This window comes from Labeo rohita, chromosome 4 (assembly GCF_022985175.1).
Source record: "Labeo rohita strain BAU-BD-2019 chromosome 4, IGBB_LRoh.1.0, whole genome shotgun sequence".
Classification (NCBI taxonomy): domain Eukaryota; kingdom Metazoa; phylum Chordata; class Actinopteri; order Cypriniformes; family Cyprinidae; genus Labeo; species Labeo rohita.
In genome coordinates, this window is record NC_066872.1 from 43,638,958 (window position 1) to 43,666,481 (window position 27,524).

Consider the following 27,524-nt stretch of genomic DNA (forward strand, 5'->3'; position numbering starts at 1 on the left):
CTGCCTCGTCAAAAAGATGGATGAACGGACGTAACTGTCTGTGTCTATGCGACCCCCAGCGGGCTAATGTGCGACAGAGAGTGATTTTATATGATTCGATTTATGATATCGCCATCTTGACACACAACGACATTTGTGTTTAACTCAAACTTGCACAAGGCCTTACAGCTTGATTTTATACAATAGAGTTGGGAAAAAAATTAAATAAAGACTTAATATGCATACACATATTAACACATTTTTATTTTTGGGGGGGCATTCCCAATTCATTTGTGAATGATGCAAAGGCACATGATCAATCTGATTTATTGTTTTTAATTAGAAGGAGTTACAGCTTGATTTAATACATTAGAGTGCAAATAATTGAAAAAAATCAAATAAAGAAAATTTAATATGTATACACAATATCTAGATACATATAAAATCTAGAATTTCTCTCATTGATTTAATGCATCCTTAATTTCTTTTCTTTTTTTTCTTTTTTTTTTTTAAACGTACTGATTTTACAGCAATACTATATATAGGATTATTTTTAAATTAATAATCCTTTAAATTAATGATCTTTCGATTATTTTAAATAAAAGCTGTTCTTTTGAACTTCATATTCATCATTAATTATAATCAGAAGTGTTTCTTAAGCAGCAAATCAGAGTTTATACCTTACAATTTAGAGCTTATAAAAGTCTTAATGATGAGATGTAAACTCAGAATTGCCTTTTTTTTAGCCTTTTTTAGTTTTTTGGGGGGTATTCTCAATTCAGTTTTGAATGATGCAAAAGCACATGATCAATCTGATTTATTGTTTTTAATAAGAAGGCTTGATTTTATACATTAGAGTGCAAATAATTGAAAAAAAAATGAAAACTTAATATGTATGCACAATATCTAGATACATATATACATCTAGAATTTTTCTCAATTTAATGCATCCTTAATTTCTTTTTAAAAACTTACTGATTTTACAGCAATACTCTATATAGGATTATTTTTAAATTAAGAATGCATTAAATTAATGATCTTTTGATTCATTTAAATAAAAGCTGTTCTTTTGAACTTTATATTCATCAATTATAATCAGAAATGTTTCTTAAGCAGCAAATCAGAGATTATATCTTATAATTCAATGTTTATATCTTACAATTTAGAGTTTATAAAAGTCTGAATGATGAGATGTAAACTCAGAATTGCCTCTTTTTTTTATTTTTTTTTTATTTTTTTGGGGGCATTTTCAATTCAGTTGTGAATGATGCAAAGGCACATGATCAATCTGATTTATTATTTTTAATTAGAAGGCGTTACAGCTTGATTTTATACATTAGAGTGCAAATAATTGAAGAAAAAATGAAATGAAAACTTAATATGTATGCACAATATCTAGATACATATAAAATCTAGAATTTTTCTCATTATTTAATGCTTATTTACTGATTTTACAGCAATACTATATATAGGATTATTTTTAATTTAAGAATGCATTAAAATAATGATCTTTTGATTCATTTAAATAAATGGTGTCCTTTTGAACTTTATATTCATCACTGACTATAATCAAAAATGTTTCTTAAGCAGTAAATCAACATATTAGAATGATTTCTAAAGGATGATGAGTAATGATGCTAAAAATTCAGCATTGCATCACAGAAATAAATTTCAATTTACAATATATTCACACAGAAAATAATTAATTTAATCCTTAATAATATTTCAGAATTTTATTGTTTTTACTAAAACTTTAATCAAATGTGACTGTGATGAGCATAAAAGTCAAAAAATGCAAAAAAAAAAAAAAAAAAAAAATGAAAACAACTATGCTATTTTCTGAACATAGTCTATTTATGTTTTTAATGTTCAATATTTTTTTTTTTTAAATCAGTTTTAAAATCAAAAACGTAAGTTTAGCAGCTGCCTTAAAATTTTAACTTAAAACTACAAGTGAGTTAAAATGACTTGGACTTTTAAGTTGATTTAACTTAAAATTTAAAGGCAGCTGCTTAACTTAATTTTTTAACTTGAAATTGGTGAAAAGTTTTTACAGTGCACCTTTGAAATGTCTTTTCTTCTCAGCAGATGTTTAATGCTTAAATGCTTTTCACAATGCAATCAATTCTCTATTGAAAAAATTAAGTCTCACCCTGCATTGGTAAATATCACATTTTACTACAAAAGCAATGCGTTTAATGAACATTTCTGCATATAAAAACATTGATTCTCTTAGGTTTCTTCACAATTCCCACTTTAAAAGCTGACCAGGGATTTCTAACCTTCCCTTTCTTAGAAGCTCCTCTAAATTCTGTTGAAGAAGATCCAACCCGGAGCGAGTTATCATGCACGTTTCTGGTCTGAGCGCACGTCCCAGCTGAGAGGAAGTTGCACCATCCTTAAAGAGAGATTACCAAAGCCTCTTTTCCAGCGCTCTTCAAAGACGCCATCTTTGAAGACAAAAGGAAATCTGTGCCTGGGCCGTTTTTCACACAAAACATTCCCACGTATTTTGCTCCGAGCATGTTCAGAATTCAGATGGAAAGTATATTACTGATGGGATTGTATATTGGGAGCGGCTGGTCATCATACCAAATTAATAAGGTCAATTAGCAAACACACAAAGTCATCCAGAGCCAACAGCAGAGGCCGAGAACAATCTCAGGTGTCTGTTTGTTTCTCAGCACGGCGCTGGTTTGATTTATGGACACTTGATTTCTCGGTTAAACAAATTGCTAATAGAGCGGCGGCTGGTGAAAAATGGCCTGTAGTTAATTATGTATGACAGGGATGAGGTCTCTTATTAAAGGGAATTTTATCATGAAGTGCCACTGTGTTCTTCACAGCAAGACTCAGGATAAGAAAATTGAGATTCGTTGTGAGCAAGGAGGAGATTTGCATGCATACATTATTAGTTATGCTATTCGCTGCAGCAATGATTTAAAAAATAAAGAAATAAATTATTTAAAAAAAATAATTGTAAAACAAATCTAAGTTGTAAACAAAAAGATTATTGGAGTACATTTTACACACAATACACAATTTTAAAAATTGCTAGTAAATTTAAAGTAATTACAAAGAAACAGCAAGTAACGTTGAATTATATATAAAATTTTGAAGCAGAAAGACAAACAGTATTTTCTTAATAAATCTGTTTTATTTACAACTTTAAAAAATATTTTTTACAGTGTCTTTCTACTTAAAAATTTCACATTTAATTAAAGTTTTTCTTGCCTTTTTTTTGACTTATTTGTGAAATTTACTACTAAAAAAGAAATAAATTATATATATAAAAAAAACTATATATATAAAAATATATATACTATATATATATATATATATATTTTTTTTAATTTAATTTTTTTTATTTCAAAATTATTTAGTACATTTTATAGAAAAAAAAAATTCTACTTCAGAATTTCATGTTTAATTCAATGTGCTCAGTGTGGTTTATCTGTAATTTCTTTTTTAATTTCATTTTTTTTTGTCGTTTTTTTTTTTTTTTTTTTTTTTGCTTTTGTTTTTGTTTTTTTACATCAATTTTTTCTGTGGTTATTTTTTTTTTAACTCATTTAAAACGTTTTTAAACTTTATAAAGGTTTTTTAAATTAAATTGTACATTTTTTTCAATTACATTAGTTTTTCAAAATTTCGTATTTAATTCAACGTTTTACTTGTCATTACTTTATAATTATTTGTAAGTACGTGTAAAATTGTTTCACAAGTACATCCAACATTTACTTTTTCTACTGTATGAGCATATAGCATTGCATTGGTTGCCTTAGCAAACACTATTAAATATACAAAAGACCAGAGATAAACAACTAAATATTACTTACAGTCATTGAAACAAACTCTATGAACAAAATGATTCACTAAATATGACTAGTATGTGATTGCAGACTCGGCTTGTTCAATTTGTAAAATACAATACAAAAGAAAGTAATGTTTACACCTTTACTTGTTAAGGTGTTAACCTGTTACTGAAAAGCTTCGATACTTGGAAAACAGCTTCACTACTGAAGAAAGCAGCAGCATGTGTAATTTTAGTAAGCTACTCTCAAACAAGCTTAATAAACAGAACATCGAGACGATATTAGGACAATGTTTTTTCACATGCCGTTAATTACATATGCAAAGGCGGTGTGATTCACCCATTCACCACAACCACCCTCCATCTCTCATTAGCTGCCAGCAGCACCTCAAACAACCTCCTGACCCGTGTGAAGGCAAACTCTAATTAAAACTAGTAGACGAGAGTCTTTCAGAGCCATCTGAGCTCTAATTACAGGGCCAAATATGAGGCTTCTAGCGTCTGATGGGAAAGGAGTATTGATTAAACAGCCACACAGCTCTCTATCCGGCTACTGCCCTGAAAATGCAATTTCTTTTTATTTCCAAACTGCATAGTGATGCAGTGATGATGACCAAAAAAAAACCTTATAGCATTTTTCCAATCGAATAATCTTCACAAATGCACACAATAACACCATGCACTGCAAAAAATAAATTATATATATATATAAAAATAATAATAATAATAATAATAATAATAGTAATAATAACAATAATATATATATATATATATATATATATATTTTTTTTTTTTTTTTTTTTTTTTTTTTATGCATTTATTCATTTATTCCACTTTAAGAGCTACAAAAAATTGCCAAAAGTAAAAAGCTAAAAGTAGGCTATAAACTGAATAAAATATATTCATAATCAGTTTGTTTTGTTAAACTAATTTTCTCCATGAATTAAATTTATTTTTCTACCTCCATTGACATTTATTTTCTTCATTTAAGTAAACATCTGCCAATTAAACATGCTCTCTCTTTGAATTAAGTTTATTTTTCAGTTTTTTTCTCTTTTTATATATATATTTTTCTTTTTATTATTTTATTTTTTTTTAATTGTTAGTTTTTTTTTTTTTTTTTTTTTTTTTCCTACTTTAAGAGCTGAAATACAATTGCCCAAACTAAAAACCTAAAAGCAGGCTAAAAACTGAAGAAAATATATTCTTAATCAGTATTTTTGTCTTGTTTTTCAGTAAAACATTTAAACTAATTTTCTCCTTGAATTTAATTATTTTTCTACCTCTGTTGACATTTATTTTCTTATTTTGTTTAAGTAAATATCTGCTAATTGAGTCAGAAATATAAAACTTGCTCTCCCTTTGAATTAGGTTTATTTTTCTTTTTTTTCTTTTTACATATATTTTTTATTTTTATTATTTTATTTTTTAATTGTTTGTTTGTTTATTTATATTTTTTTATGTATTTATTTATTTATTTTTGTGCACTTTAAGAGCTGAGATACAATTGCCAAAAGTAAAAAGCTAAAAGTAGGCTACAAACTGAACAAAATATATTCTTAATCAGTATTTTTGTCTTGTTTTTCAGTAAAAAAAATTAAGATATTCTCCCTGAATTAAATACATTTTTTTACCCCACTGACATATTTTTCCTCTTTTGTTTAAGTATAAATGGGCAAACTTGATATTTTAATAGCTTAATTTTGATTTGATAATTTTTATTATTTTTTTATTATTTTTTTTTAGAAAACAACATCTTAAGCCATTGTGCTTTGCAAGTAAATATATCTTCATTTAAGTGACAAAACAAGTGAAAAAAAACACTAAGCAAAAAATTACATTTTTGCCATTTAAAAAAAAAATAAATAAAAAAAACAATCACCAGAAGCAAAAAGCTAAATGTAGGCTATAACCTAATTACACCAGGGTTACACGACTTAAACATCTCCACCATTAAGCTTCCAACAAATCGTTCATGTCTTTATTTTCAAACATTTTTACTGAAGGTTTGTGTTAGAATAAAGTAGAATACAAAAATCTGGCAGCTCTGATTCGATGAGCCAGCTGTCATTCAAAGTGGACTGTCCCCACCCTTTGCCCTTATATGGCAACAGCACACAAAACAGGAAATAATTACATTCTAGCCCTGCAACTCCATTTCAGTCTCTCTTTGTGATTTTTTTTTCACTTCAGGATTGTGTGTGTGCTCAAGAGGAGCTGAAAGGTATCAACGCTGCGGTGGGCACCGGACGGCCTTGGGAAATGTGGAAATTAAAGTCGAGGGGTGACGCAAGTGGTCAAGTGAATGGAGATTATGTGCCTCCATCAAACTGCAAATAAAACACACCCGCACACTTCTTCCTCCTCCTGTGACAAACTCTCATCTCGTCCCTGCGCATGAATAATTCACTCAGATACTCCAAAAGGAAGAGCTATTAAAATTACATGGGGACGGGGAGAAGCAGATAACATATTCCTACCTTTCCTTTCTTCTCCGTGTCCTGTAGCTCTGAGTTGCACGATTAAAGCAGTCTGTTTGAGTTTTCTTCACCCCTTCTACACATTAGCAAACGACATGATATCCAGCCGCTGTAAATATCGTCTCTCCGTGTATTGGAGAATGTTCTCATTACCATATTTCTGAGTGATGAGAAAGCAGGTCAAATATCCTCAAAGCTCCACACACGGAAAACAAGATGTGTCCGAACACTTGTGGAAGGATCAATAGTGTTTAGTCACAGAAGCATGGTTTGCTAATCAGAGGCAGGTGGTGTTCACAGGAGTGGGATGTTTTCATTATTTGGTTGGTTAAAACTTTGGCCAATGAACACACGTGGGCTAAAAGACACAACACTACCATTTTAATTTGATGGCCTCACATCTTTCACAATTTTACACTTAAAAGTAATTCTCAGGAAACTGTACTATTAAAAATAGTACATTTTGAGATGAAAAAAAAACAATATTTTTATTTTATTTGTTTATTTTTTAATCATTTAACTTCAAAAGGTTACTGCTTAACTGCTAAGAACTACTAATTTCAGACCCAAATTTAAACAATAAAAATAAACAAATAAATAAATAAATATGTACAACTTATGTACAAAAAAAACATGAAATATGGTAAAAGTATAGAATGTGATTTTAATTGCAATTTTAAAAATAAGGTCAAAGTGTTTTTATAAATAAATAAATAGTTTATTGCAAAATGTCTTTTGCATTACACATTAAGTTAAATAGAAATGTGACTAAGTTCAACTAGTGTTGATTTAATTTAAAAACTAGGAAAAAAAGTTTTTTGTTATTTAAAATAAAGAAAAAAGAAAAAAATTATGTTAGATGGGAATAAATGTAAAAAAATGTAATTAATTTAATCAGAAAATGTGTAAAGCATTTTTAAAAAGCATGAAATATGATAAAAGTATAGAATGTGCAGAATGTTGCAGTTTAAAAAATAAGGTCAAATGTTTTTTTAATGTAAGAGCAATAAATGGGATATTAAAAATTAATTCATTCATTCATTCATTATTTAAAGTACAGAAAGTGATTTTAATTGCAATTTTAAAAATATGGTCAAATGGTTTTTAATGTAAGAGCAATAAATGGGATATTAAAATTAATGAATGAATTCATTAACTAACTAATTATAAATAAATATACAAATAAATAGATTATTGTAAAATGCCTTTTGCATTACAAATTAATAAGTTTAAAAATGATCAAGTTTAACTAGTGTTGATTTAATTTAACTAAAAACTAGAAAAAATGTTTTTGTTAATTTAAATAATGTACAATATGTACAAGTATTAATTTAAATCAGAAAATGTGTAAAGCAACTTTAAAAAAGCATAAAACATGATAAAAGTATAGAATGTGATTTTAATTGCAATTTGTAAAAAACAAAAAAAGATCAAAGTTTTTTATTGTAAGAGCAATAAATGGGGTATTATAATTAATTAATTAAGTAATTAATTAATTAATTATAAATAAAACATAGTTTTACATAAAATGCCTTTTGCATTACACATTAAGTTAAAAAATGTGATTGTAAGTTCAACTAGTGTTGATTTAACTTAACTAAAAACTAGGAAAAAATGTTTTTGTTATTTAAAATAAAGCTGAAAAAAGAATAGATGAAAAACAAACTTTAAAAACAGAAATGAAAAATAAATATAAAAGTTGTCTTGAAACAAAATAAGTTGAAGTACTAATTACTAAAACTGATATAAAAAATAATAATAAAAATTAAAAAAGCAAATGAAATTCTGATGCAGAAACATTCGTTTTCTTTGAAGCGGCTTTGAAACGAAACAAAATTACAAAATTAAAATGAAACCAAATTAAAATGAAAACTGAAAACATTAAAATAAAAGTTAAAAAAAACTATAACTTTAATTCACAAATTCTATAACTAAAATTCTATAACTAAAAATTCAAACTAAAACGGTTTAAGTACTAAAATTACATAAATTGACAAAAAAGCTCATTTAAAAGAATATATACATAAAAATAAAAGCTACTTACTCACAAAATATAACAATAGTATATCCACCTTATTGTTCAACACAGAAGAAACCCTAAGGGTGAGACTTACAGTTCATTAGTTGCTATATGGAAATCACCAGAATAACAACAACATGCCATACATTTGCGCTACAAATTAACATAACACATTAAAATAATATGGTAAGACACACCAATTTGCAAAATCAAGCAGGAAAACCATCTGTTTTGTACAGCTAAAAAAGCTGGAAGTAGATGAGACCAGAAGCCACACCCATAAAATTAACAAATGGCCGCTTTGACGGTGCGTTCACACCAGACGCGACTTGCACCGTATATTCACGAGTAGTTGAACGCTTGAACATTTTAAATTTACTCTTTTCATTCGTGCCTTAAATTCACTTCACAACAGACACGAATTCGCGCCATGGGAGGGGCTTCTGCCAGCGGCTCCAGTCTCGTTGCGAAATGGTTGACATGGATTTTGTTGAGAGTGTAGCTGCGCTTTATGTGCTATGGAAGGCTGAAAAACGGCGTAGACTTGTTCGCCGCCGTGTCTGGGTCCATCAGATCAGTCCATCAATATGTATATAGCTCAAATTTTTTTACAACTTACCGGATTGTCCGACCTCCTCACTCACTCTCTTCCTAGCAAGATCCTTTTTATTCCTGTTTCTATAAAAGTATGAAGATGTATCATACAGCTCCGGGTGTCCACATCTTCTTCTTCTTCTTCTTTTGATTTTATGGCGGGTTGCGAAGCAACTTCAAAGGTGCATCCAGCCACCTAGTGTGATGTATCTTGCATCACTACTGTGATGTATTCTGCCCTGCAAAGGCAAAAGACCTTAACTTCGATTTTGGTCAAAAATGAGTTACTGATATTTTTGGGACATTCAAGACATCCTGTATCATGTGTATAAGTATCTTGAGTCAATTTAGTTGTTTTTCCGAGAAAATAATGAATTGCCTTAACCGTAACTTCAAAAACCCTGGAGAAACCAAGGCAGAGCACCTTAAAACACCAGTTACCGCTCTTTGACTTTGTTTGGAATGTTCAAATTGAGTTGGGGCGTTCTGCCTTTGTTTAGCCACGCATCAGTATAAGGTTACAGTGCTGACTCTGAGTTATATGGTGTTTTGCCTTTGTTTTACTGTCCATTAAAATCTGCCGCGTTTTAATTACTGTGTAACTTGTATACTTTCATATATCTGATCTGTCACTGAAGCATTAGACAAACGAATTGGATAGATAGCGATCGGCCAGACAGCTCCATATAATAACGCACGGTACAGAGATATTTTGGCAACAATATGTAAATGTGAATAATCTTTAAAGATTTTTTTTTTTACTTTTTATAATGCAGATTTTTCAGCAAGCTGTCACTGCTAGTTGGACGCGTGTGGAATAGAATGCAGTAGCATGTAGCATGATCAGTTATAAAATCAGTAGGCTACGAACAGTTTGCAATTAAATCCATATCCTACCTTTTCTTGTAACCCGATAAAATGCATACACAAGCATTCTGGCCATTCCTGCTTGCTGGCATTCACATCAATCCACAAGTCGTTCTTTTAGGTTAGGCTATTTCATTCAAGTCAATATAAAAACTATTATGCTATGTCTCGCGTTCTCTTACGTTACTGAGCATAGCAAACTGTGGTACGAGTACCAGTAGTGGAAATTACCACAGTTACACAGAGGAAGTTACCGCATTTTGCCTTGGCGTGACTTCTCGCTTTTTGCAGACACTGCAAAGCCAGAGTACGCTAACTTCGAAATAGGGGTAAAAATTAAGTTTGAGCTCACAATTTTTTAATGTAGATCATTTTCATTGCTAAAACATCTAGTTGCCAAATTTCCAGTGTCCTACCTATGATTAATTTGGCTGGACAAATAAAAAACTTTAAAGTCATTTTTCTCATTTTCACACTCTAGCCAGTTAAGGTCTTTTGCCTTTGTAGGGCAGTATTGCCAAAGTTCAGATTTTTCAACAAATAAGGTGGATAAACATTACTAAAATAACACTGCTAAGTTCAGTATCCTCACATAACACGTATTGTGACACAAATGGCACCATTTCCTAAGAATGAGCCGTAAACAATTCATAAAACAGACGTACAAGTCACATTCACGAAATAAACACAGACCCGCACTTGAATTGTGAAATCAAGAGATCTCGACTGACGAGCTCGACTCGCTCATGTGACAGAGAGAAAGCTGTATAACTTTAGCCATGGCTTGTCATTGACGTCTATAGATGTGTAATGCGCATTGGCAGCGCCGGTGTACACTTCATGCTTTAATTAGACGCAGAAAGGCTCCTGAGGGACTCCAGCGCTGAATCTACAATAGCAATCAGCTATTCACACATCTCCAAGGAGGTGGCCGCCTCGCTCCTCCGTGCTAATGTTTTTTCGGTGTCTTTTATCAATAATGTCACCGGCCTAATAAAGCGCTCGAAGCTTTCCCGTGAGGCGGGAAGGAGGGCCGCGTAAGTTCACGCGAACGGTGACTGACACCTCCTCCCGCGCTGATCACAGAGAGAGACGGCACGGACTGTCAGGTCACATAAACGCCTGTCGCTGTCACCGACCGGCCCGAATGACGCTGACAGAGACACAGAGGAGGAAAGAGAATGAGCGGGAAGCACACATTAGCATTCAGGTGAGGCGAGACGAGGTTAAAACTGAAAAATAGCGCTGCGGTGATGACGCACATTTGGAAGTTCGTGTCACCCGGTTCCCTCCACAAAAACCCGGCAGGATTTTCCATTGGGGTTTGGATGATTGCAGAAAATAAGCTCTGGGAGTGACAAAGGATTATGATTCTAATATGTTTTTTTGTTCATCATGAAAATCTTCGCACATGAGCTCAACTTTATGAACCTGAAATTTTATGAACTACACCAGGGGTCGGTTGCATAAACTTCATAAACTAGCCGTTAAAACAGAGATAATCACTTTTACTTTTAGGATTAAAATTAGACCAGTCGACTTTTTTATGTAACTTTATGAAAATTATGACCGGTCTAGCAGAAAAAAAAAAAAAATTGATGACTAGACTTTTTAAGACTAGTGTATGCCACCAGCCCCCAGGGTGGTTATAGGCTAGTTAACAAAAATCTAAAACCGAAACTTTTCAAATTTCACATTTTCATCAAAAAAAAAAAAACTGAAATAAAAGTTAGCACACTGTAAAAAATTATTTGTTCAGTCAACTCAAAAAAAGTTCATTCAACCTGAAATGTTAAATTATACTAAGTGACAACTTAGATATTTGAGTTGAATCAACTTAAAATTGTAAGGCAGCTTCGTTACTGTTAAGTTTAGCAAACACAAATATCTAAGTTGTTACTTAGTACAACTTAACATTTCAAGTTGACTAAACTTATTTTAGTTGACTGAACTTAAAATTTTAAGGCACCAGGATAACAAATTATTTTAAGCTGACTCAACAAATTGTGTTTTTTATTTTTTACAGTGCATGGACATATAAAAACAAATACGGATTCAAAATATTCATAAAAATTGTAATGGTGTCTCAATGATACTCAAATAACACCACAAACTCCAAGAAATATTTTCTAAAAAAGTACTTTGTCTTTTTTTTTTTTTTTTTTTTTTGGGGGTTTTTTTTTTTTAAAATCTTAAATCATTTGATCATTTAATAACTTAAAGTTATTTATTTTTTTAGAAAAAAAAAATCCTTTCCAAATCTTGAAATAAAATAAGCATTAACTGAACATTAATAAATAAATAAATAAATAAATAATAAAATCTTCTAGATGCAACATTTTATTGTAGTTTAATGTGGCATACCTACTAAAAACAACTAAGCCTATAAAGTTGAAATAAAAAAAAATATAAAAAATAAATAACCAAAAAATAAAAATAAAAACTACTAAAAATGACAAAAAACACAACAAAATTACTAAAACTTTAACTTAAAAGGGGAAGGGGAAACTGATTAAAACAAAAACTGATTCAAAATGTTAATTAAAAAACTATTTATTTTATTTATTTATTTTTATATATTTAACGTTTTGTTTTCTGGAAAAATCATGACAATTAAATTACTTTATGCTTAAAACAATAACAAATATCTGTAGAATAAGTAAAATAAATTAAAGTCATTTTCCTCTAACCCCAATTACATATTTTTCCTTCCTTGCATAAACTGAAAAATTAGATCATTTAAATCAAATTTTGTTTAGATTAAATATTTTAGTGTTTTTTTAATCATTTTGATTGTCAGGTAAATGTATCTTGATTTAAGAACGTTTAAATAAGTACAAAAAAAAACAAAAAAAACAAAATATGAACATGTTTTGTTGTTTTTATGACTAAAATACAATCAACAGAAGTAAACAAGCTAATCATAGGCTATAAATGAATCACACACAGCATGACTTCAGCGTCACCATATTTAAAGCTTCAACAACTCTTTTCATCTTTATTAAAAACATTTTCAATGAAAGTTCAAGTTTAAACAGTTCGCAAAAGCAATTATAAACACAGCACGTCTCTGAAAGCAACTAGTGTAAATGAGTTTACCTGTTTAATGTCCATGACAACCTCTATTATCTCATTTAAACAACTGTTAGCGTCCTCCTTTTACAAAACAAGTAAGAACTTATTGATGTATTTTATGTTGTAGAATAAAATGTGAAAACATGGTGAGAGCTTGTGTTCAGCACAGACTTTATTCTATTCAACTGGATGATGGAACTAGAAGTGCTAAAATGCTCCTTTCATGGTTTCGGCCTGGAAAAATAAGGCATCCCAGCAAAAATTTATGAGGAAAAAAGCAAGTCAAGATGAGGATCGCACACCACCCCAAATCTTCAACCGCACGACTCGATATGAGTGCTGCTGTAAATCGGCCGAAATCCCACAACAGCAAGAAAAGCAATTAAAAATTTACAGGGAAAAAGTTCTAAGCCTGCTAAAGGATGTGCACGGATTTCACGCCGTGATGTCTAGCTTGACCCATAAAGCAAAAATGAGAGCACGATCCAGCCTACTCCATCTACAAATCGCCACTCTGTCAATGGAAGAGGTGTTGTTTACCAGCAGTCTCTTGAGGACATGAGGAAGAAGCTTCCTGCGCTCTCCATCACTGAGTCATTTTCAGCCAGGCACCAGATTTCACACTCATCTGCTTCGTCCCAATGGGCTTTACTGTGGGCAGCTAAGACGCTACGCTAGCAGTCACAACAGACTCCAGAGTGCTCCGTATCCACTGCTCCAAATGGACGTCCAAGTACAAACAATGCCGACTAATATAGGAGCACTTCAACTAAGTAATGCGTGTGTATGTTTGTGTGCATGCATTTTATTCTTGGATCTACTGCTCAGTATTTGAATATCTGTTTTTTTAGGGAATAGTTATATTTAATCCACTCTGAGAAAGAAATGGAGGATTGTAAAAGCTACAAAACAGAAAAACTGCTTTTGTAAAAAATTACTACAAAATATTTATTGAATTGAATCAGTATTTTGTGATTCTCGCTGTAAAAATAGAAAATGAATTTAAATTAGATTCAAACATGCAATCAACCAATCACAGAATTAGAACAAATTAGATGGCATGATACTGACCAATCACGACACACCGAGAAAGAGACCACAAAACAGATTTATTTATGCAAAATAAAATATAAAATTCAAATAAAAAAGTACTTTTTTGCATACATTCCTGTTTAACACCTACTTTTTACAAAGTATTTTTTTTTTTACAAATCAAAATCTGTAAAAATAAATAAATAAAAATATTAAAATAAATATTTTTAAAATAGAATTATATTTTATTATATATTTTATTGTATTTTTCATATTTTATGAGTACTTTAAATCAATATATATATATATATATATATATATAAAATCAGATGTGGCATGCTATTTTTGTTTTTCTAAATGATAAATAATATGTTAATCCATAGTTTTTATTTGTAAAAGCTTAAATTGACAGCATTTACATAATATATATATATATATATATATATATATATAAAATGATCAATTTTTCTTTTATGCCAAAAATCTTTAGGATATTACATAAAGATCATGTTCCATGAAGATATTTTGTAAATTTCCTACCGTAAATATATCAAGAAATCATTTTTATCACTTGAAATAAAATAAAATAAAATAAACCAAAAAAAAAAAAATTAAATAAATAAATAAAATTAAATCTTTTAGATCTAGATTTTCTAGACCTAAAACTGAAATGAAAATTATAAAACCTATATAGACAGAAAATAAAAACTAGTAAAAATGACAAAAACACACAACATAATTACTAAAACTTTAACTTAAAAGGGGAAGGGGAAACTGATTAAAACAAAAACTGATTCAAAATAATAATAAAAAAACTATGATAGTATCTCAATGATACTCAAATAACACCACAAACTGTATAAAGTCTTTTCTAAAAAGTACTTTGTCTTGTTTTTAGTCAAATCTAAGCATTCATAAATCGAGATACATTTACTTGAGAAGTAAAAAGTCTAGCTAACAGCCTACTAAAGCAACTAAACCTAAAACTGAAATAAAAAAAAAAATTATAAAAACTATATAGACAGAAAATAAACTACTAAAAATGACAAAAACACACAACAAATGACTAAAACTTTAACTAAAACGGTTAAAAAATATAAACAAAAACTGTTACTAAATGATACTAAAAAAAGCTCATAAACAAATATTTTATTTTTAAATAAAAAAAGTAATTTTTCTAGGATATTTTGTAAATTTTCGACCATAAATACAACAATTTTTGATTAGTAATATGCATTGCTAAGAGTCTCGGCTAAACATTTGTCTTTCCTAACAAACCATACATCAATGGTTTATTCAGCTTTCAGATGATTTAAAAAAACTGATCCTTATGACTTTTTTTCATTATTCATTATGTCTTACTTTTACAAAGTATTACAGCTACCAGATTGAAAAATACATAACAAGCTGTCCTCTAATGCACCTTTCTCATTTAATTCCATAGCCAAAAACAACATGTTGACTCTTGAAACCGTTGTTTTGCAATCTTTTGTTCTGCCCTTTCCTAGAACAGAAATTTAAAGACTAAGCCTGAACTTTAGCTGAATAAACCTGCGTTATACCCCATGTTTGTGTGTGCGGTTGTGTCTAATGAGATCTCTCCAGCTCGCTATCGGTTTTGCGCTCGAGTCCATTATCGCACTCTTAATTCTCCTCATGGAGGAAATCAACGGGCGGAATTGTTAAGTGGCACCCGTGGCCTCTCGCCCACTCGTCCTCGCTCTCATCCTCACGAGGTTTCCACCCCAACAAAGCATCTGAGAGCCGACGCTCTTCAACCTGAACCCGTGTGCCGCAGGCTGCGTCTGAGAATGAGAACTTGTGGTCCCTGAGGGTCCACAAGTACGTTTCTCTATAAGAACGACGCGGCATTAAATAATTAAATAATGCACACAGATAGAAATGTCAAATAATACAATAAGGATTCAAATGGTTGTTTCCAAAAATGGTTTATGGCATCACTGCAAAAATTCCAATTTGGAACCTTCATTTTTTAGAATGTTGGAGTAATGTAACCATTGATTCCAATAAAGAACTTTTATTTTTAAGAGTAAAGAACCATTTTTGGTTCCTCAACATTTTTTAGTAATTTTTTACTACAAAGAACTTATTGTGCAAAGAAGAGTTTTCATGCATGTTCCACTTCATAAAAAAAAATAAAAAAAATCTTTGTACGTTTTTACTAAAGAACCTAACAGTGAAAAGTTCCTAAAAAAAAAAAGCTAGTAATTTTTTACTACAAAGAACTTATTGTGCAAAGAAGAGTTTCCATGCGTTACAATTCTTAAAAAAAAAATAATAATAATTTTTTTGTTAATTTTGTACTAAAGAACCTATCAGTGAACAGTTCCTAAAAAAAATAGTAATTATTTACTACAAAGAACTTATTGTGCAAAGAAGAGTTTCCATGCATATTCCAGTTCTTAAAAAAAAAAAAAAAATTAAGTTTTTACTAAACAAAAAAAAAACATTTTTAGTAATTTTTACTAAAGAACCTATTAGTGAACAGTTCCTAAAAAAAAAATAATGATAATAATAATTTTTACTACAAAGAACTTATTGTGCAAAGAAGACTTTCCATGCAAAAAAAAACAAACGAAAAAAAAAAAAAAAAAAAAAACATTTTTTTGTAATTTTTTACGAGTCTTAATGCATGTTACAGTTTAAAAAAAAAAAAAAACTTTTTTAGTCATTTTTTACTGTTTCCATGCATGTTAAAGATTCTTCATGTAACCATCGATTCCAATAAAGTACCTTTATTTTTAAGAGTAAAGAACCATGTTTGGTTCCTAGAGATTTTTAATTATCAGAAGAACCTTTTGTGCAATGAAAAGTTTCCATGGATGTTAAATGTTCTTCATGGAACCACAGATGCCAATAAAGAGCCTTCAATATTTGTAGATAAAGAGAAAAATAAAGCTGAAATTCATTGAATTATTCAAAAACAGGCATGCTCATAAACACACTTTCTAATTTAATTTCCAGCACTATATATAGTGTAAAACACATGCATTCGGCCGTGCACAGATGGTTCGAGCCAAGAAGATGCAATTTAATAGATTTAGGAAGGTGCAAAGGTTTATTGGCCTCATGCGTCGATGCCAATGATTTTCAGCATGCAAGAAAACCCATCTGCTGAAATTAACTTAAGAGCGCTAGTTCAATAAGAGGAGAAAAAACTTTATGAAAATGCCAACTTCATTACCCAATCCATTACAGCGCAGTGCCAGGCGAGTGATTTATGCCGTGGCGCGTTTCGTGGTCCAAATAAGCCGCGGAAGAGCGCGGTTGATTCTGACCTTTGCATAAACACGCAGAGACTAACGATAACGGTCTCGCTGACTCAACCCAACATAATGTGCATCTGTTGGTTAATTACATTTTAATCTAATTGTTGTCTTTCTAGAGTAATGAAGCACAAAATCGATTCATAATTCACGGGCTGTTCTCGCCGAAATGCGGCGCATTAGTCTTTCTCTTTAACTTCAAACTGAGATGCAGAGCGAATTTATAAAAAACATTTACACTCGCCAATTTAGCTCTCAGCATGACTCTGACGTGATTTTACCTTTGTTCTCTTACATCTGGGCAAAGCCTCAAGTAAAAGCCGCCGTGGCTGAATGGACAGGGCGACATGTTGCTACTGGATAAACAAGTAATCTCAATGCCTGTGGCTTGTAATTGAATCAAGCTTTCAGAAGCACAAAGGTTGGTGTGTTTCAACACAATTATGACTGACGGTCTATTGATCCAGCCGTATTTTGCACATCGCCGTCAAAAACCATCCAGAGCCCTTTTACTCACAACGCTGAAATGAGTCTCGCTAAAAGCCGGTCATAAAAGTCATCTATTTCTCATGATAGAGTCCTAGTAGTGTGCTATTTGCAAAAACTCAACAGTAATGTTAGCATGTGCAAAAGCAATATGATAGCTAGGCCTACTTATTATATGAAACTTTTAAGGATTGACAAGTAAATCAATAAACCAACCAAACCACGCTTTTCCCTCCGTCCCACAAGAGTTAATGGAAAGTGTTGGGATCTGTTCCAAAACCAAGTGGTTTTATAGGCATCATAAGTTTTCTGCTATACCTTCTTAAAAAGCAGCTTTAGGGATACTTGCTGATAAAGCAATCCCAGAATGCATTGGATTATATGTGCAAAAGCAATATGATACAAAAGTATGTCCAAAAACAATATGATAGCTAGGCCTACTCATTATATGAAACTTTTAAGGATTGACAAGTAAATCAATAAACCAACCAAACCAATGCTTTTCCCTCTTTCTCTTGCACATTTAATAAGCTCATAAAATTTAAATTTCCTCAATAAAAGGACTTTGTTTAAATGGAAGCTCCAGTTGAAAGACAAATCCTATTCTCAAGAGCTTTTTGTATTACAAATAAATGATTGCAACAATCAGAACGAAATTATTATTATTATTATTATTATTATTATTTGAGTCTGTCTTGAAAGAGTTCAGTCTGAATGCACAATGAATGTCAGGGCCCGAATTCATGAATATGCATGTTGATGAATGTAATATTGCGAAATATTGTTAAATAAACAAGAACGTTGCACACTCAAGGTTCATCAAAGCCAGAGTTAATAATAATAAGAGTTAATGGAACGTGTTGGGATCTGTTCCAAGTGAACCTAGTGATTTAATAGGCATCGTAAGTCTTCTGCTATACCTTCTTAAAAAGAAGCTTTAGGGGTACTTGCTGATAAAGCAATCCCAGAATGCATTGGATTGTATGTGCAAAAACAATATGATAGCTAGGCCTACTCATTATATGAAACTTTTAGGGATTGACAAGTAAATCAATAAACCAACCAAACCAATGCTTTTCCCTCTTTCTCTTGCACATTTAATAAGCTCATAAAATTTAAATCCCCTCAATAAAAGGATTTTGTTTAAATGGAAACTCCAGTTGCAACACAAATCCTATTCTCAAGAGCTTTTTGTATTACAAATAAATGATTGCAACAATCAGAACGAAATTATTATTATTATTATTTTAGTCTGTCTTGAAAGAGTTGAATCTGAATGCACAATGAATGCCGGGGCCCAAATTCATGAATATGCATGTCGATTGTTTGGCAGTGAATGTAATATTGCAAAATATTGTTAAATAAATAAGACCATTGCACACCCAAGGTTCATCAACAATCATCTTAATTAGCAACCAAACCCACCGTCCCACCAGAGTTAAGGGACGTGTTGGGATCTGTTCCAAATCCGAGTGAACCTAGTGATTTAATAAGCATCGTAAGTCTTCTACTATACCTTCTTAAAAAGCAGCTTTAGGGATACTTGCTGATAAACAAGCAATCCCAGAATGCACTGAATTGCAAATTGACAATTTGACTCAATTTGTGCATGTAACTTATGAGCCATTTTGCTTATTACCACATTATTAATTTAGCATTTCAACAAGTAGTGCTATTTGTGTGCTAATGCACTTTGGATCAGATGCTTGTGTGACGTTGGTTCATAAAAGTCGTCTATTTCTCATAATAGAGTCCTAGTAGTGTGCTATTTCCAAAAACTCAACAATAATGTTAAAACCAACGCTTTTACCTCTTTCTCTTGCACATTTAATAAGGTCATAAAATTTAAATTCCCTCAATAAAAGGATTTTGTTTACATGCAAACTTCAATTGCAACACAAATCCTATTCTCAACAGCTTTTTGTATTACATATAAATGACTGCTACAATCAGAACATTATTATTTTAGTCTGTCTTGAAAGAGTTCAATCTGAATGCACAATGATTGTCGGGGCCCGAATTCATGAATATGCATGTTTGGCAGTGAATGTAATATTGCGAAATATTGTTAAATAAATAAGACTGTTGCACACCCAAGGTTCATCAAAGCCATAACAAGCATCTTAATTAGCAACCAAACCCACCGCCCCACCAGAGTTAATGGAAAGTGTTGGGATCTGTTCCAAATCCGAGTGGTTTTATAGGCATCGTAAGTCTTCTGCTATACCTTCTTAAAAAGCAGCTTTAGGGATACTTGCTGATAAAGCAATCCTAAAATGCATTGGATTGCAAATTGACAATTTGACTCAGTTTGTGCATTTAACTTATGAGCCATTTTGCTTATTACCACATTATTAGTTTAGCATTTCAGCAAGTGGTGTTATTTGTGTGCCAATGCACTTTGGATCCACCCAGGCAGCTTACTACATCTTACAGTGAATATATTGCACGACGGCAGTATGTGTGTGCGAGTATGAGCCCTTCCTCTTTCACTCTGCCAAACACCAAATGGAGGCACTTCATAGCTCTCAGAAATCTCATGTGGTAAGACCCCACTTGCAGGGTTGCCCTGATAAATCACCTCCCCAATGAATTGCATCTGAATTGCACCTGCAGTGCACTGGGACCGTCAGAGGAATGGAAATCAGGGGACTAACAGCCTGTGGCCCTCCTCTCGCTAGGCATGCTAATGCTGTAGCGATTACCTAAACAGGAGTTCTGCCGGGGAACTCCATCTGTCCCATTCAGAATCACTATGCATTGGAATCAACCCCTGTTCACGACAATGCAGGCACTCTCGGGAGTCGAGAACGTCTCATATATACTGTCATTCACATACATGCAAGTGTTTTCAGTGCCCAACTGAATGACAGCTGCTAAGCGCTTAAGATTAACATGTTTTAAAGTGTCATAAAACCCTTATTTCAGCACAAGTCAGTTTTCACCACAATTCATAATTGTGCAACTGTTTCAAATATAGAGACTTCCACAACAGTGATCCTCAGATAATTGGTCTGATCTTTCGACACACTCACAGTAGGAAATGAATGCTGTTTGCGATGCCAAGTGTCAGACTGTATCTAGTTTCAAATGAGCCACAGTCCATAACTCTAGAAACTGTGGACTAGCAAGCAAATACATTTGCAGCCAGTGCTTCTGAACATTTGAAAAACGCCAAAGGGATAAGGCCACAGATTCTCATAAATAATAATGAGGCACTGTTGATGTATAGGACTGCTATAGCAGCCAGCCATGTCACGTTCAGTAGCATAGGCCTTTAAGTGGCATTCCTGTTGAGACCAAGCACATACACAGGCACATTTACAAACTCAACACCCAAGACAATGTCTAATCATGTTTAACTTGATTGCTTCCTGATATCAAAGTCTGACAGCTGACATGGTGTTACAGAAAAAGATCTGTGCTTGCAGTATGGGACATGCGTCATTAACTGCGGATGGGTCGTTCGGCACAATGTGTCTACTTCAATCAGTCAAATCATGGTCAGCTAATGAGTGTGGCATAAACAGCAGAGAGTTTCATTAACATTGTGTGGTTAATTGGCACAGGGCGGCCATGAGTTGTTCCTATGACAACTACAATGAGCAGTCGGCCAGAAGTGTTATTCAAACTGCATATTAAACATGACCGAGTAAAAATCTATCGTTGTCAGCCACTTAAACTTCAGTCCACAGATATGTATTTAACTCCTTATGGGACATACCATACCCAAACCCATTCCAAAAGGATTCTCCTGGAGGCGGTGTTATTCTAGCAAAGACTAGATTGTAACAGGTTGCCACTGCTGAACCTTAGCTGTTTACATCCATAAACAATGGCAGAGAGAAAGAGCCCCCTGGTTTCCTTAATTTCCACTGACAAGCATAGCAAAATGCCGGAGTTCATTTCACTGTCATATTTTCTCAGAAACAGTGATCTTCCTGCTGGGTAGGGAGACGTACATTTAGACTACAATAGAGATTCTTCCAGGCCAACATGCACACACACTCTGTCACAACATATTGTAGTTTGAGTTATGTGAGGTCACCCGTGGATATGAAGAGCAACTGGAAAAGACTTAGAAAGTAAGCTAGCAGAAATCTATCCAAAGAGACTTGCTTTGGGGGACAATGTCCCCAGGCAACCTAGGGTTAAGTACTTTGCTCAAGGATACAATGGCCATGAATTGCTTCTTGTGCCATTTTCACTTACAATCTTTTGGCTCCCAATCAAGATTGTTAACCACTACAGTGTACTATAACCATCATTCACAACAGCTACAGACTACGCCCCATTCGCAGGCCCACTTACAGGATCCTCGTTACTTTAACAGCATCATAAATTTGGCAGATTTGATGGAGATACATCTGCTATGATGACCCCAACAATTTTTGTCGAACTTGGCAAATATGTGTTGGTCTCAACTGTAGGTTTCAGTTTACAACCTTTCATTGCCCAGATCAGACTGTTAATATCGACCATTCACAACAGCTGCAAAGTACACCCTATTCCCAGACCGGAGAAGGGCAAGGTTAGTCCTCTGCTTATCTCAAACAGCCTCATAATGTTAGCACACATGATGGACACATATATGCCCTAATGACCCCAACAATTTTGTCAGGCTTGGCAAAGATGGGTTGTAGGCTTCGATCTACACTCGATCTACATAAGACCACTTATAGGACCCTCCTTACCTTAAACAGCATCATAATGTTGGCAGACTTGATGGAGACACATCCACTAAGATAACCTCAACAATTTTGTCAAACTTGGCAAATATGGGTTGGTCTCAGTTTGTAGGTTTCAATCTATAACCTTTCAATGCCCAGACCAGACTGTTAATGACCACCATTCACAACAGCTGCAGACTCTGCCCAATTCCCAGGCCAGAGAAAGGCATGGTTAGACTTCGTATGTGACCATGCTTACCTCAAACAGCCTCAAAATGTTGGCAGAAAGGATGGAGACATATCCGCCATGATGACCCCAGCTATTTTGTTGAACTTGGCAAATATGGGCTGGTCTCAATTGTAGGTTTCAATCTACGCCCTTTCAATGCACAGCCTATATTGTATACTGTATCCACCATTCACAACAGCTGCAGACTCTGCCCCATTCCCAGGCTGGAGATGGACAAGGTTAGACTTCTCATGGGACCCTTCTTAAATAACCTCATGAAGTTAGCAAACATGATGGAGACATATATGCCCCAATGTCCCCCAAAATTTTGTAGGGCTTGGCAAATGTGGGCTGGTCTCGAACTACACCCTTTTAATCCCCAACCCAGACTGTTACCAACTACCATTCACCTATAGATAGCTATAGACTATGCCCCATTCGCAGACCCCAGAAAGGCAAGTTCAGATCACATATTGGACCCTCCTTACCTTAAACAGCATCATAATGTTGGCAGACTTGAAGAGGACACATCCACCATGATGACCCCAACAATTTTGTCAAACTTGGCAAATATGGGTTGGTCTCAATTTCAATCTACAACCTTTCAATGCCCTGACCAGATTGTTAACAGCTGCAGACACATCCGCCATGATGACCCAACAACATTCTAGGTTTCAATCTACACCCTATGCCCAACCTATATTGTACAACAACATTTGTATAACAATTACACTATACTGTATCTACCATTCACATCAACTGCAGACTTTGCCCCATTCCAGGCCAGAAAAGGGCAAGGTTAGACCCTTCTTACCTCATACAGTCGCATGAAGTTAGCAAACATGATGGAGACATATATGCCCCAATCTCCCCAACAATTTTGTCAGGCTTGGCAAATATGGGCTGGTCTCTATTGTAGGTTTCAGTCTACACCAGGGATAGGCAATGTCGATCCTGAGTTTAGCTCTAAGCCTGAAAAAAACTCACCTGCCTGTAGCCCTAGTAATACTGAAAACCTTGATTAGCTTGTTCAGGTGTGTTTGATTAGGGTTGGACCTAAACTCTGCAGGACAGTGGCAGTCCAGGACAGATGTTGCCTATTTCTGATCTACACCCTTTCAATGCCCAGACCAGACTGTTAACAATTGCACTGTACAATAACTACCATTCAAAACACCTACAAACTGCCCCATTCCCAGGCCCCAGAAGAGCAATGTTAGAACCTTGCCTACTGTTGGCAAACATGATTAAGACATATTTGCCATGATTTGCCAACAATTTTGTGAAACTTGGCATATATGGGCTGGTCTTAATTGTAGGTTTTAATCTACACCCTTTCAATACCCAGCCTATGTTGTATACTGTAGACACCATTCACAACAGCCGCAGAATTTGCCCCATTCCCAGGCTGGAGAAGGGCAAGGTTACACATCTTATGGGACCCTTTTTTACCTCAAACAGCCTCATGAAGTTATGGTTGTAGTTTTCAACCTACGCCCTTCAATGCCCAGTCCAGATTGTTAACTGCTACACTTCACAGTAATCCCACCCTATTCCTACTCCCTAGAAGGGCAATGTTAGACCTCCTATGTACCTGCTTACCTCAAACAGCCTCATAATGTTGGCAAACATGATAGAGGCACAGTTGCCATATAGGCCGCAGCAATTTTGTTGAACTTGGGCTTGTCTCAAATATGGGCTTGTCTCGACTGACCACTATGAATGTGAAAACCAAGGCTACTCCCCACTCCCACATCTCAGAAGGTTATATCCTTCCCAATTTTAGGAATCAGCCCACACCCTTCTACACCCAGCCCTGATTGCTGTCCACAACACTACATAACATCTTTCATTGACAAGAACCAGACCATGCACCCCACTCCCAATCCCAAGAAAGACAAGCTAAGCTTGTTTACCTTAAAAAGCCTCAAGATGTTGGCGACCATGATGGAGACAGAGCTGGCAGCCGCACCAATGACTCCAACGATTTTATCTGGCTTGGCAAATATGGGCTGGTCTCCATTGGCACAGCGTACATCCGAACCGTCACGCTCAATGAGAGCTTGTACAAAGGTAAGCGACTGCTCCAGGGCGTAGGTGTCCCGTGAACAGGTGTCCAGGATACGGGCACCCAGCGTCACGTTGGGCAGCAGCTCTGGGTCTTTGTTGATGAGGTCGATGGCAAACAGCATTGCCTCCAGTCTGTGAATACCTTTCTCCTTTTTTAACTCTCCGCAGGGAACACCACGCTCACCCCGGGCGTGAACCGGAAACAGGCCACCGAGGATGATGTCGCCATCCAGGCGGATGGAGTGGGCATACTCAATAGGTGGCGTCTCCACCCGCTGGAGGGAGACCGGTAACCAGTAGCAAAGGAAGAGGAGGAGCTGGTATTGAGTCCGACTTACGCGTACAAGATCCATATCCACAGGGTTGTTGGGGACAATGTGAGAAAGTGTAGGTCCGAAAATTCCAGGTGGTGGGATTGAGGACTAATGGGCCAGCAGGTGGACGGAAACATCCATGCCCATTTCAAAGCTGAAGTCGTGCCTTCTGAGCATTTGGAGTGTGGCTACAGGAATTTCTCATAGGGCAAAAACGTCTGGTGTACGTCATGTGACCGGTAAGAGGTGATATAAGGGGATGCAAAAACGTCAGATGAGAAGTAAACAAGTGCCTTTCCAAATCAAGCTCTGAAACTCTCACATCTTCAGAAGCATCTAAAGAACAGAAAACATTGTGTGAGTGGATGCACAAAGAGAAAATCAAACATGAATCAGACAATATATGCAAGCAACAAAGCAAACTCATCAAACACACGGACATCTTGACAGGGAGGAAATTACATCACAGTCATTTGGAGCTCAGTGTGGTCTTTCATTTCTGCCTCACTGAATAAAAAAAAAAAAAAAACAAGGACGGCTTCTCTCAAATTTGCATAGACAACCAAAGATATTTCTCAGTGAGAGGAAATGTGTCTATTTGCGAACAATGGAGCTGTCGGGTTGATTTTAACAGTTCAGCTTTGTGGAATGGAGTGGGACAAAGGGTAATCAGGAGGTGTTTTTTTTTTTTTTTTGTCAGAATGCATGGATATGGAAATTTGGGCTTGTGAATGTTATGCACACTTAACCATTAACTATAGTTTTTAAATGAAAATGTTATGTCTCTGGAGAAATATACGCTCTTGGTACAGATATAGCACTCTGTCTTTCCCTGTGGGCTACCCTACATCAATCCACATTTCTTTCTTTTTACCCAAACCACACTAAGCTCCAAAACGAAGGCTGCTAATTTACACTGTTTTTGGCACACATCAAACACCTGAAACATTTCAGAGAGTCGAGACGGAGAGAATCTCTCGTAAAACACCTCCAGATCCCCACTCTCGACTGGAGAGCCATTGTTATATTACGCGCAACGAGCGCGGTTACGCACAGCCTTGCGCTTCCGAGAGACACATGCTGCGCAATCTGCCGCCTCCGTGCGCCAAGAGCATCACTCTACAACGTAAAGGAAGTCCACTGCACACTTCCGAGTGTGATTCTGCTCTCCCGGTGAGCCACAAATGCCACTGAAATTCCCACACTAACCCAGACGCTATAAATCACGCAGGAAAGACCCCATCATTATCCCTGGATCTTACTTTTAACTTTATATTATCTTATAAAGAACATTTCCCACTCTATTCTATACAGTCACTTTTTAGTTTGTTCTAGAGCAATGCTTTTCTGTTCTATTCTAGTGGCTATTTTCCGTGTTTCTACTCCATACATCTTCGGGGAAGACCAGTGCGCATTGGTTTCTTGAGTGCAGAAACTGCCTGTTTGAATCGAAATGCATTTGCATATGATAGTATATGTGCATATGCATAACTGGATTTGTTACTGCCTAATATTCTACTCGCTTGCACGAATTAATCTCTATATGAGAGCTCGGGTCTTCCCTCTCTTCTGTCGTTATATCAGAGACAGATGGAGTTATTACCCTGGCAGACGCAGTGTGTCCCATTTCTCTTTTTAATTTACACGAATCAGTATGTGTCAAGCAAAACCATCTTCTACTGGAGATCCCATTATATTTCCACCAGGAGAACCTGTCTCATAGGAATCCAGAGAGCTATTGCTCTCCTACAACTGTAGTTGGGAAAATAACAAGCGTATGCTTTTCCAAAAAAAATACAGTCGTGTGCAATTTGGAGTTTATAGTCTGTAAATGCAACTCGTGAGAGAAACATGACACGTTTAAAAATGCACAGCCTTTACATTAAACACGCACTAATAAACTGTATGAACCCAATAGTCCATGTGTATGAATCAGCATGCATGCATGCGTGTGCATTTACGCACATTCCTTTGATGCAATGCAATGCAATGCAATGCTTCACACACCGTCTAATCAACACAGCCTCTGCATTCTCGTTCAATTCTTTACATACATCACGAATGCGCAAGAATTGTCTCATTAAAACGCAACTGTTGTTTCTGAAACAATAAAGTGCGTTTAAGTGACTATTGTCATCTTCTAAAAGACAAACAAGCTGTACAGAAACAACTATAACATTCCTTTCACATTAAAAAAAAACAATTATCTTTCAGATCACTGACAGTTTTCGTACTCCAAAGATATTCAACAGCAGCATTTTTCTTTAACAGTGTAATACTTGTAGCACAAGAGTAGTATTTTAAAACATACTAGCATGGAAGTGAAGTAGATGTGAGATCTTACCTTCCTTCTGCTCTCAGATGCTGGTTTGTGGTGCTGAAATGAACAGCGCATCACCAAAATCCTCCCTGTGAATGTGATTGCTCTCTCACTCAGACACTCTCTCTCTCCCTCTCTCTCTCTTTCGTGCATCACATGCAATCTTAAATGAAACATGCTCTCATTTCAGAAGGAAAATTCTCAGGAACGTTTGCTCAGAATGATTAAGGGAACACCCCCTCTTGTGCACAAAAATAGACGCAGAAGTGCAGGAATAAAGGAGAGGG

The 27,524-nt window shown here is 34.4% G+C and overlaps 1 protein-coding gene and 1 long non-coding RNA gene across 3 annotated transcripts in view; both read right to left on the minus strand.

The window, feature by feature from the left end:
* The window catches only part of grm8a (glutamate receptor, metabotropic 8a), a 226,784-nt gene extending 199,411 nt beyond the window's left edge, over positions 1 to 27,373 (minus strand). For both annotated transcript variants that reach the window (XM_051107301.1, XM_051107300.1), the window contains exons 1-2: positions 27,262 to 27,373; positions 24,450 to 25,253 (exon numbers count right to left, since the gene is read on the minus strand). In XM_051107301.1, coding sequence (XP_050963258.1) covers positions 24,450 to 24,956 — 507 coding nt within the window. In that variant the 5' untranslated portion in view covers positions 24,957 to 25,253; positions 27,262 to 27,373. The remainder of the gene's footprint in view (positions 1 to 24,449; positions 25,254 to 27,261) is intronic.
* LOC127163835 (uncharacterized) lies at positions 5,747 to 6,618 on the minus strand. The gene is made up of 2 exons (XR_007827546.1): positions 6,274 to 6,618; positions 5,747 to 6,184 (listed from the first exon to the last, which is right to left on the minus strand). It is a non-coding gene; the product is annotated as an uncharacterized LOC127163835 (long non-coding RNA).
* Positions 27,374 to 27,524: the final 151 nt, after the last annotated feature.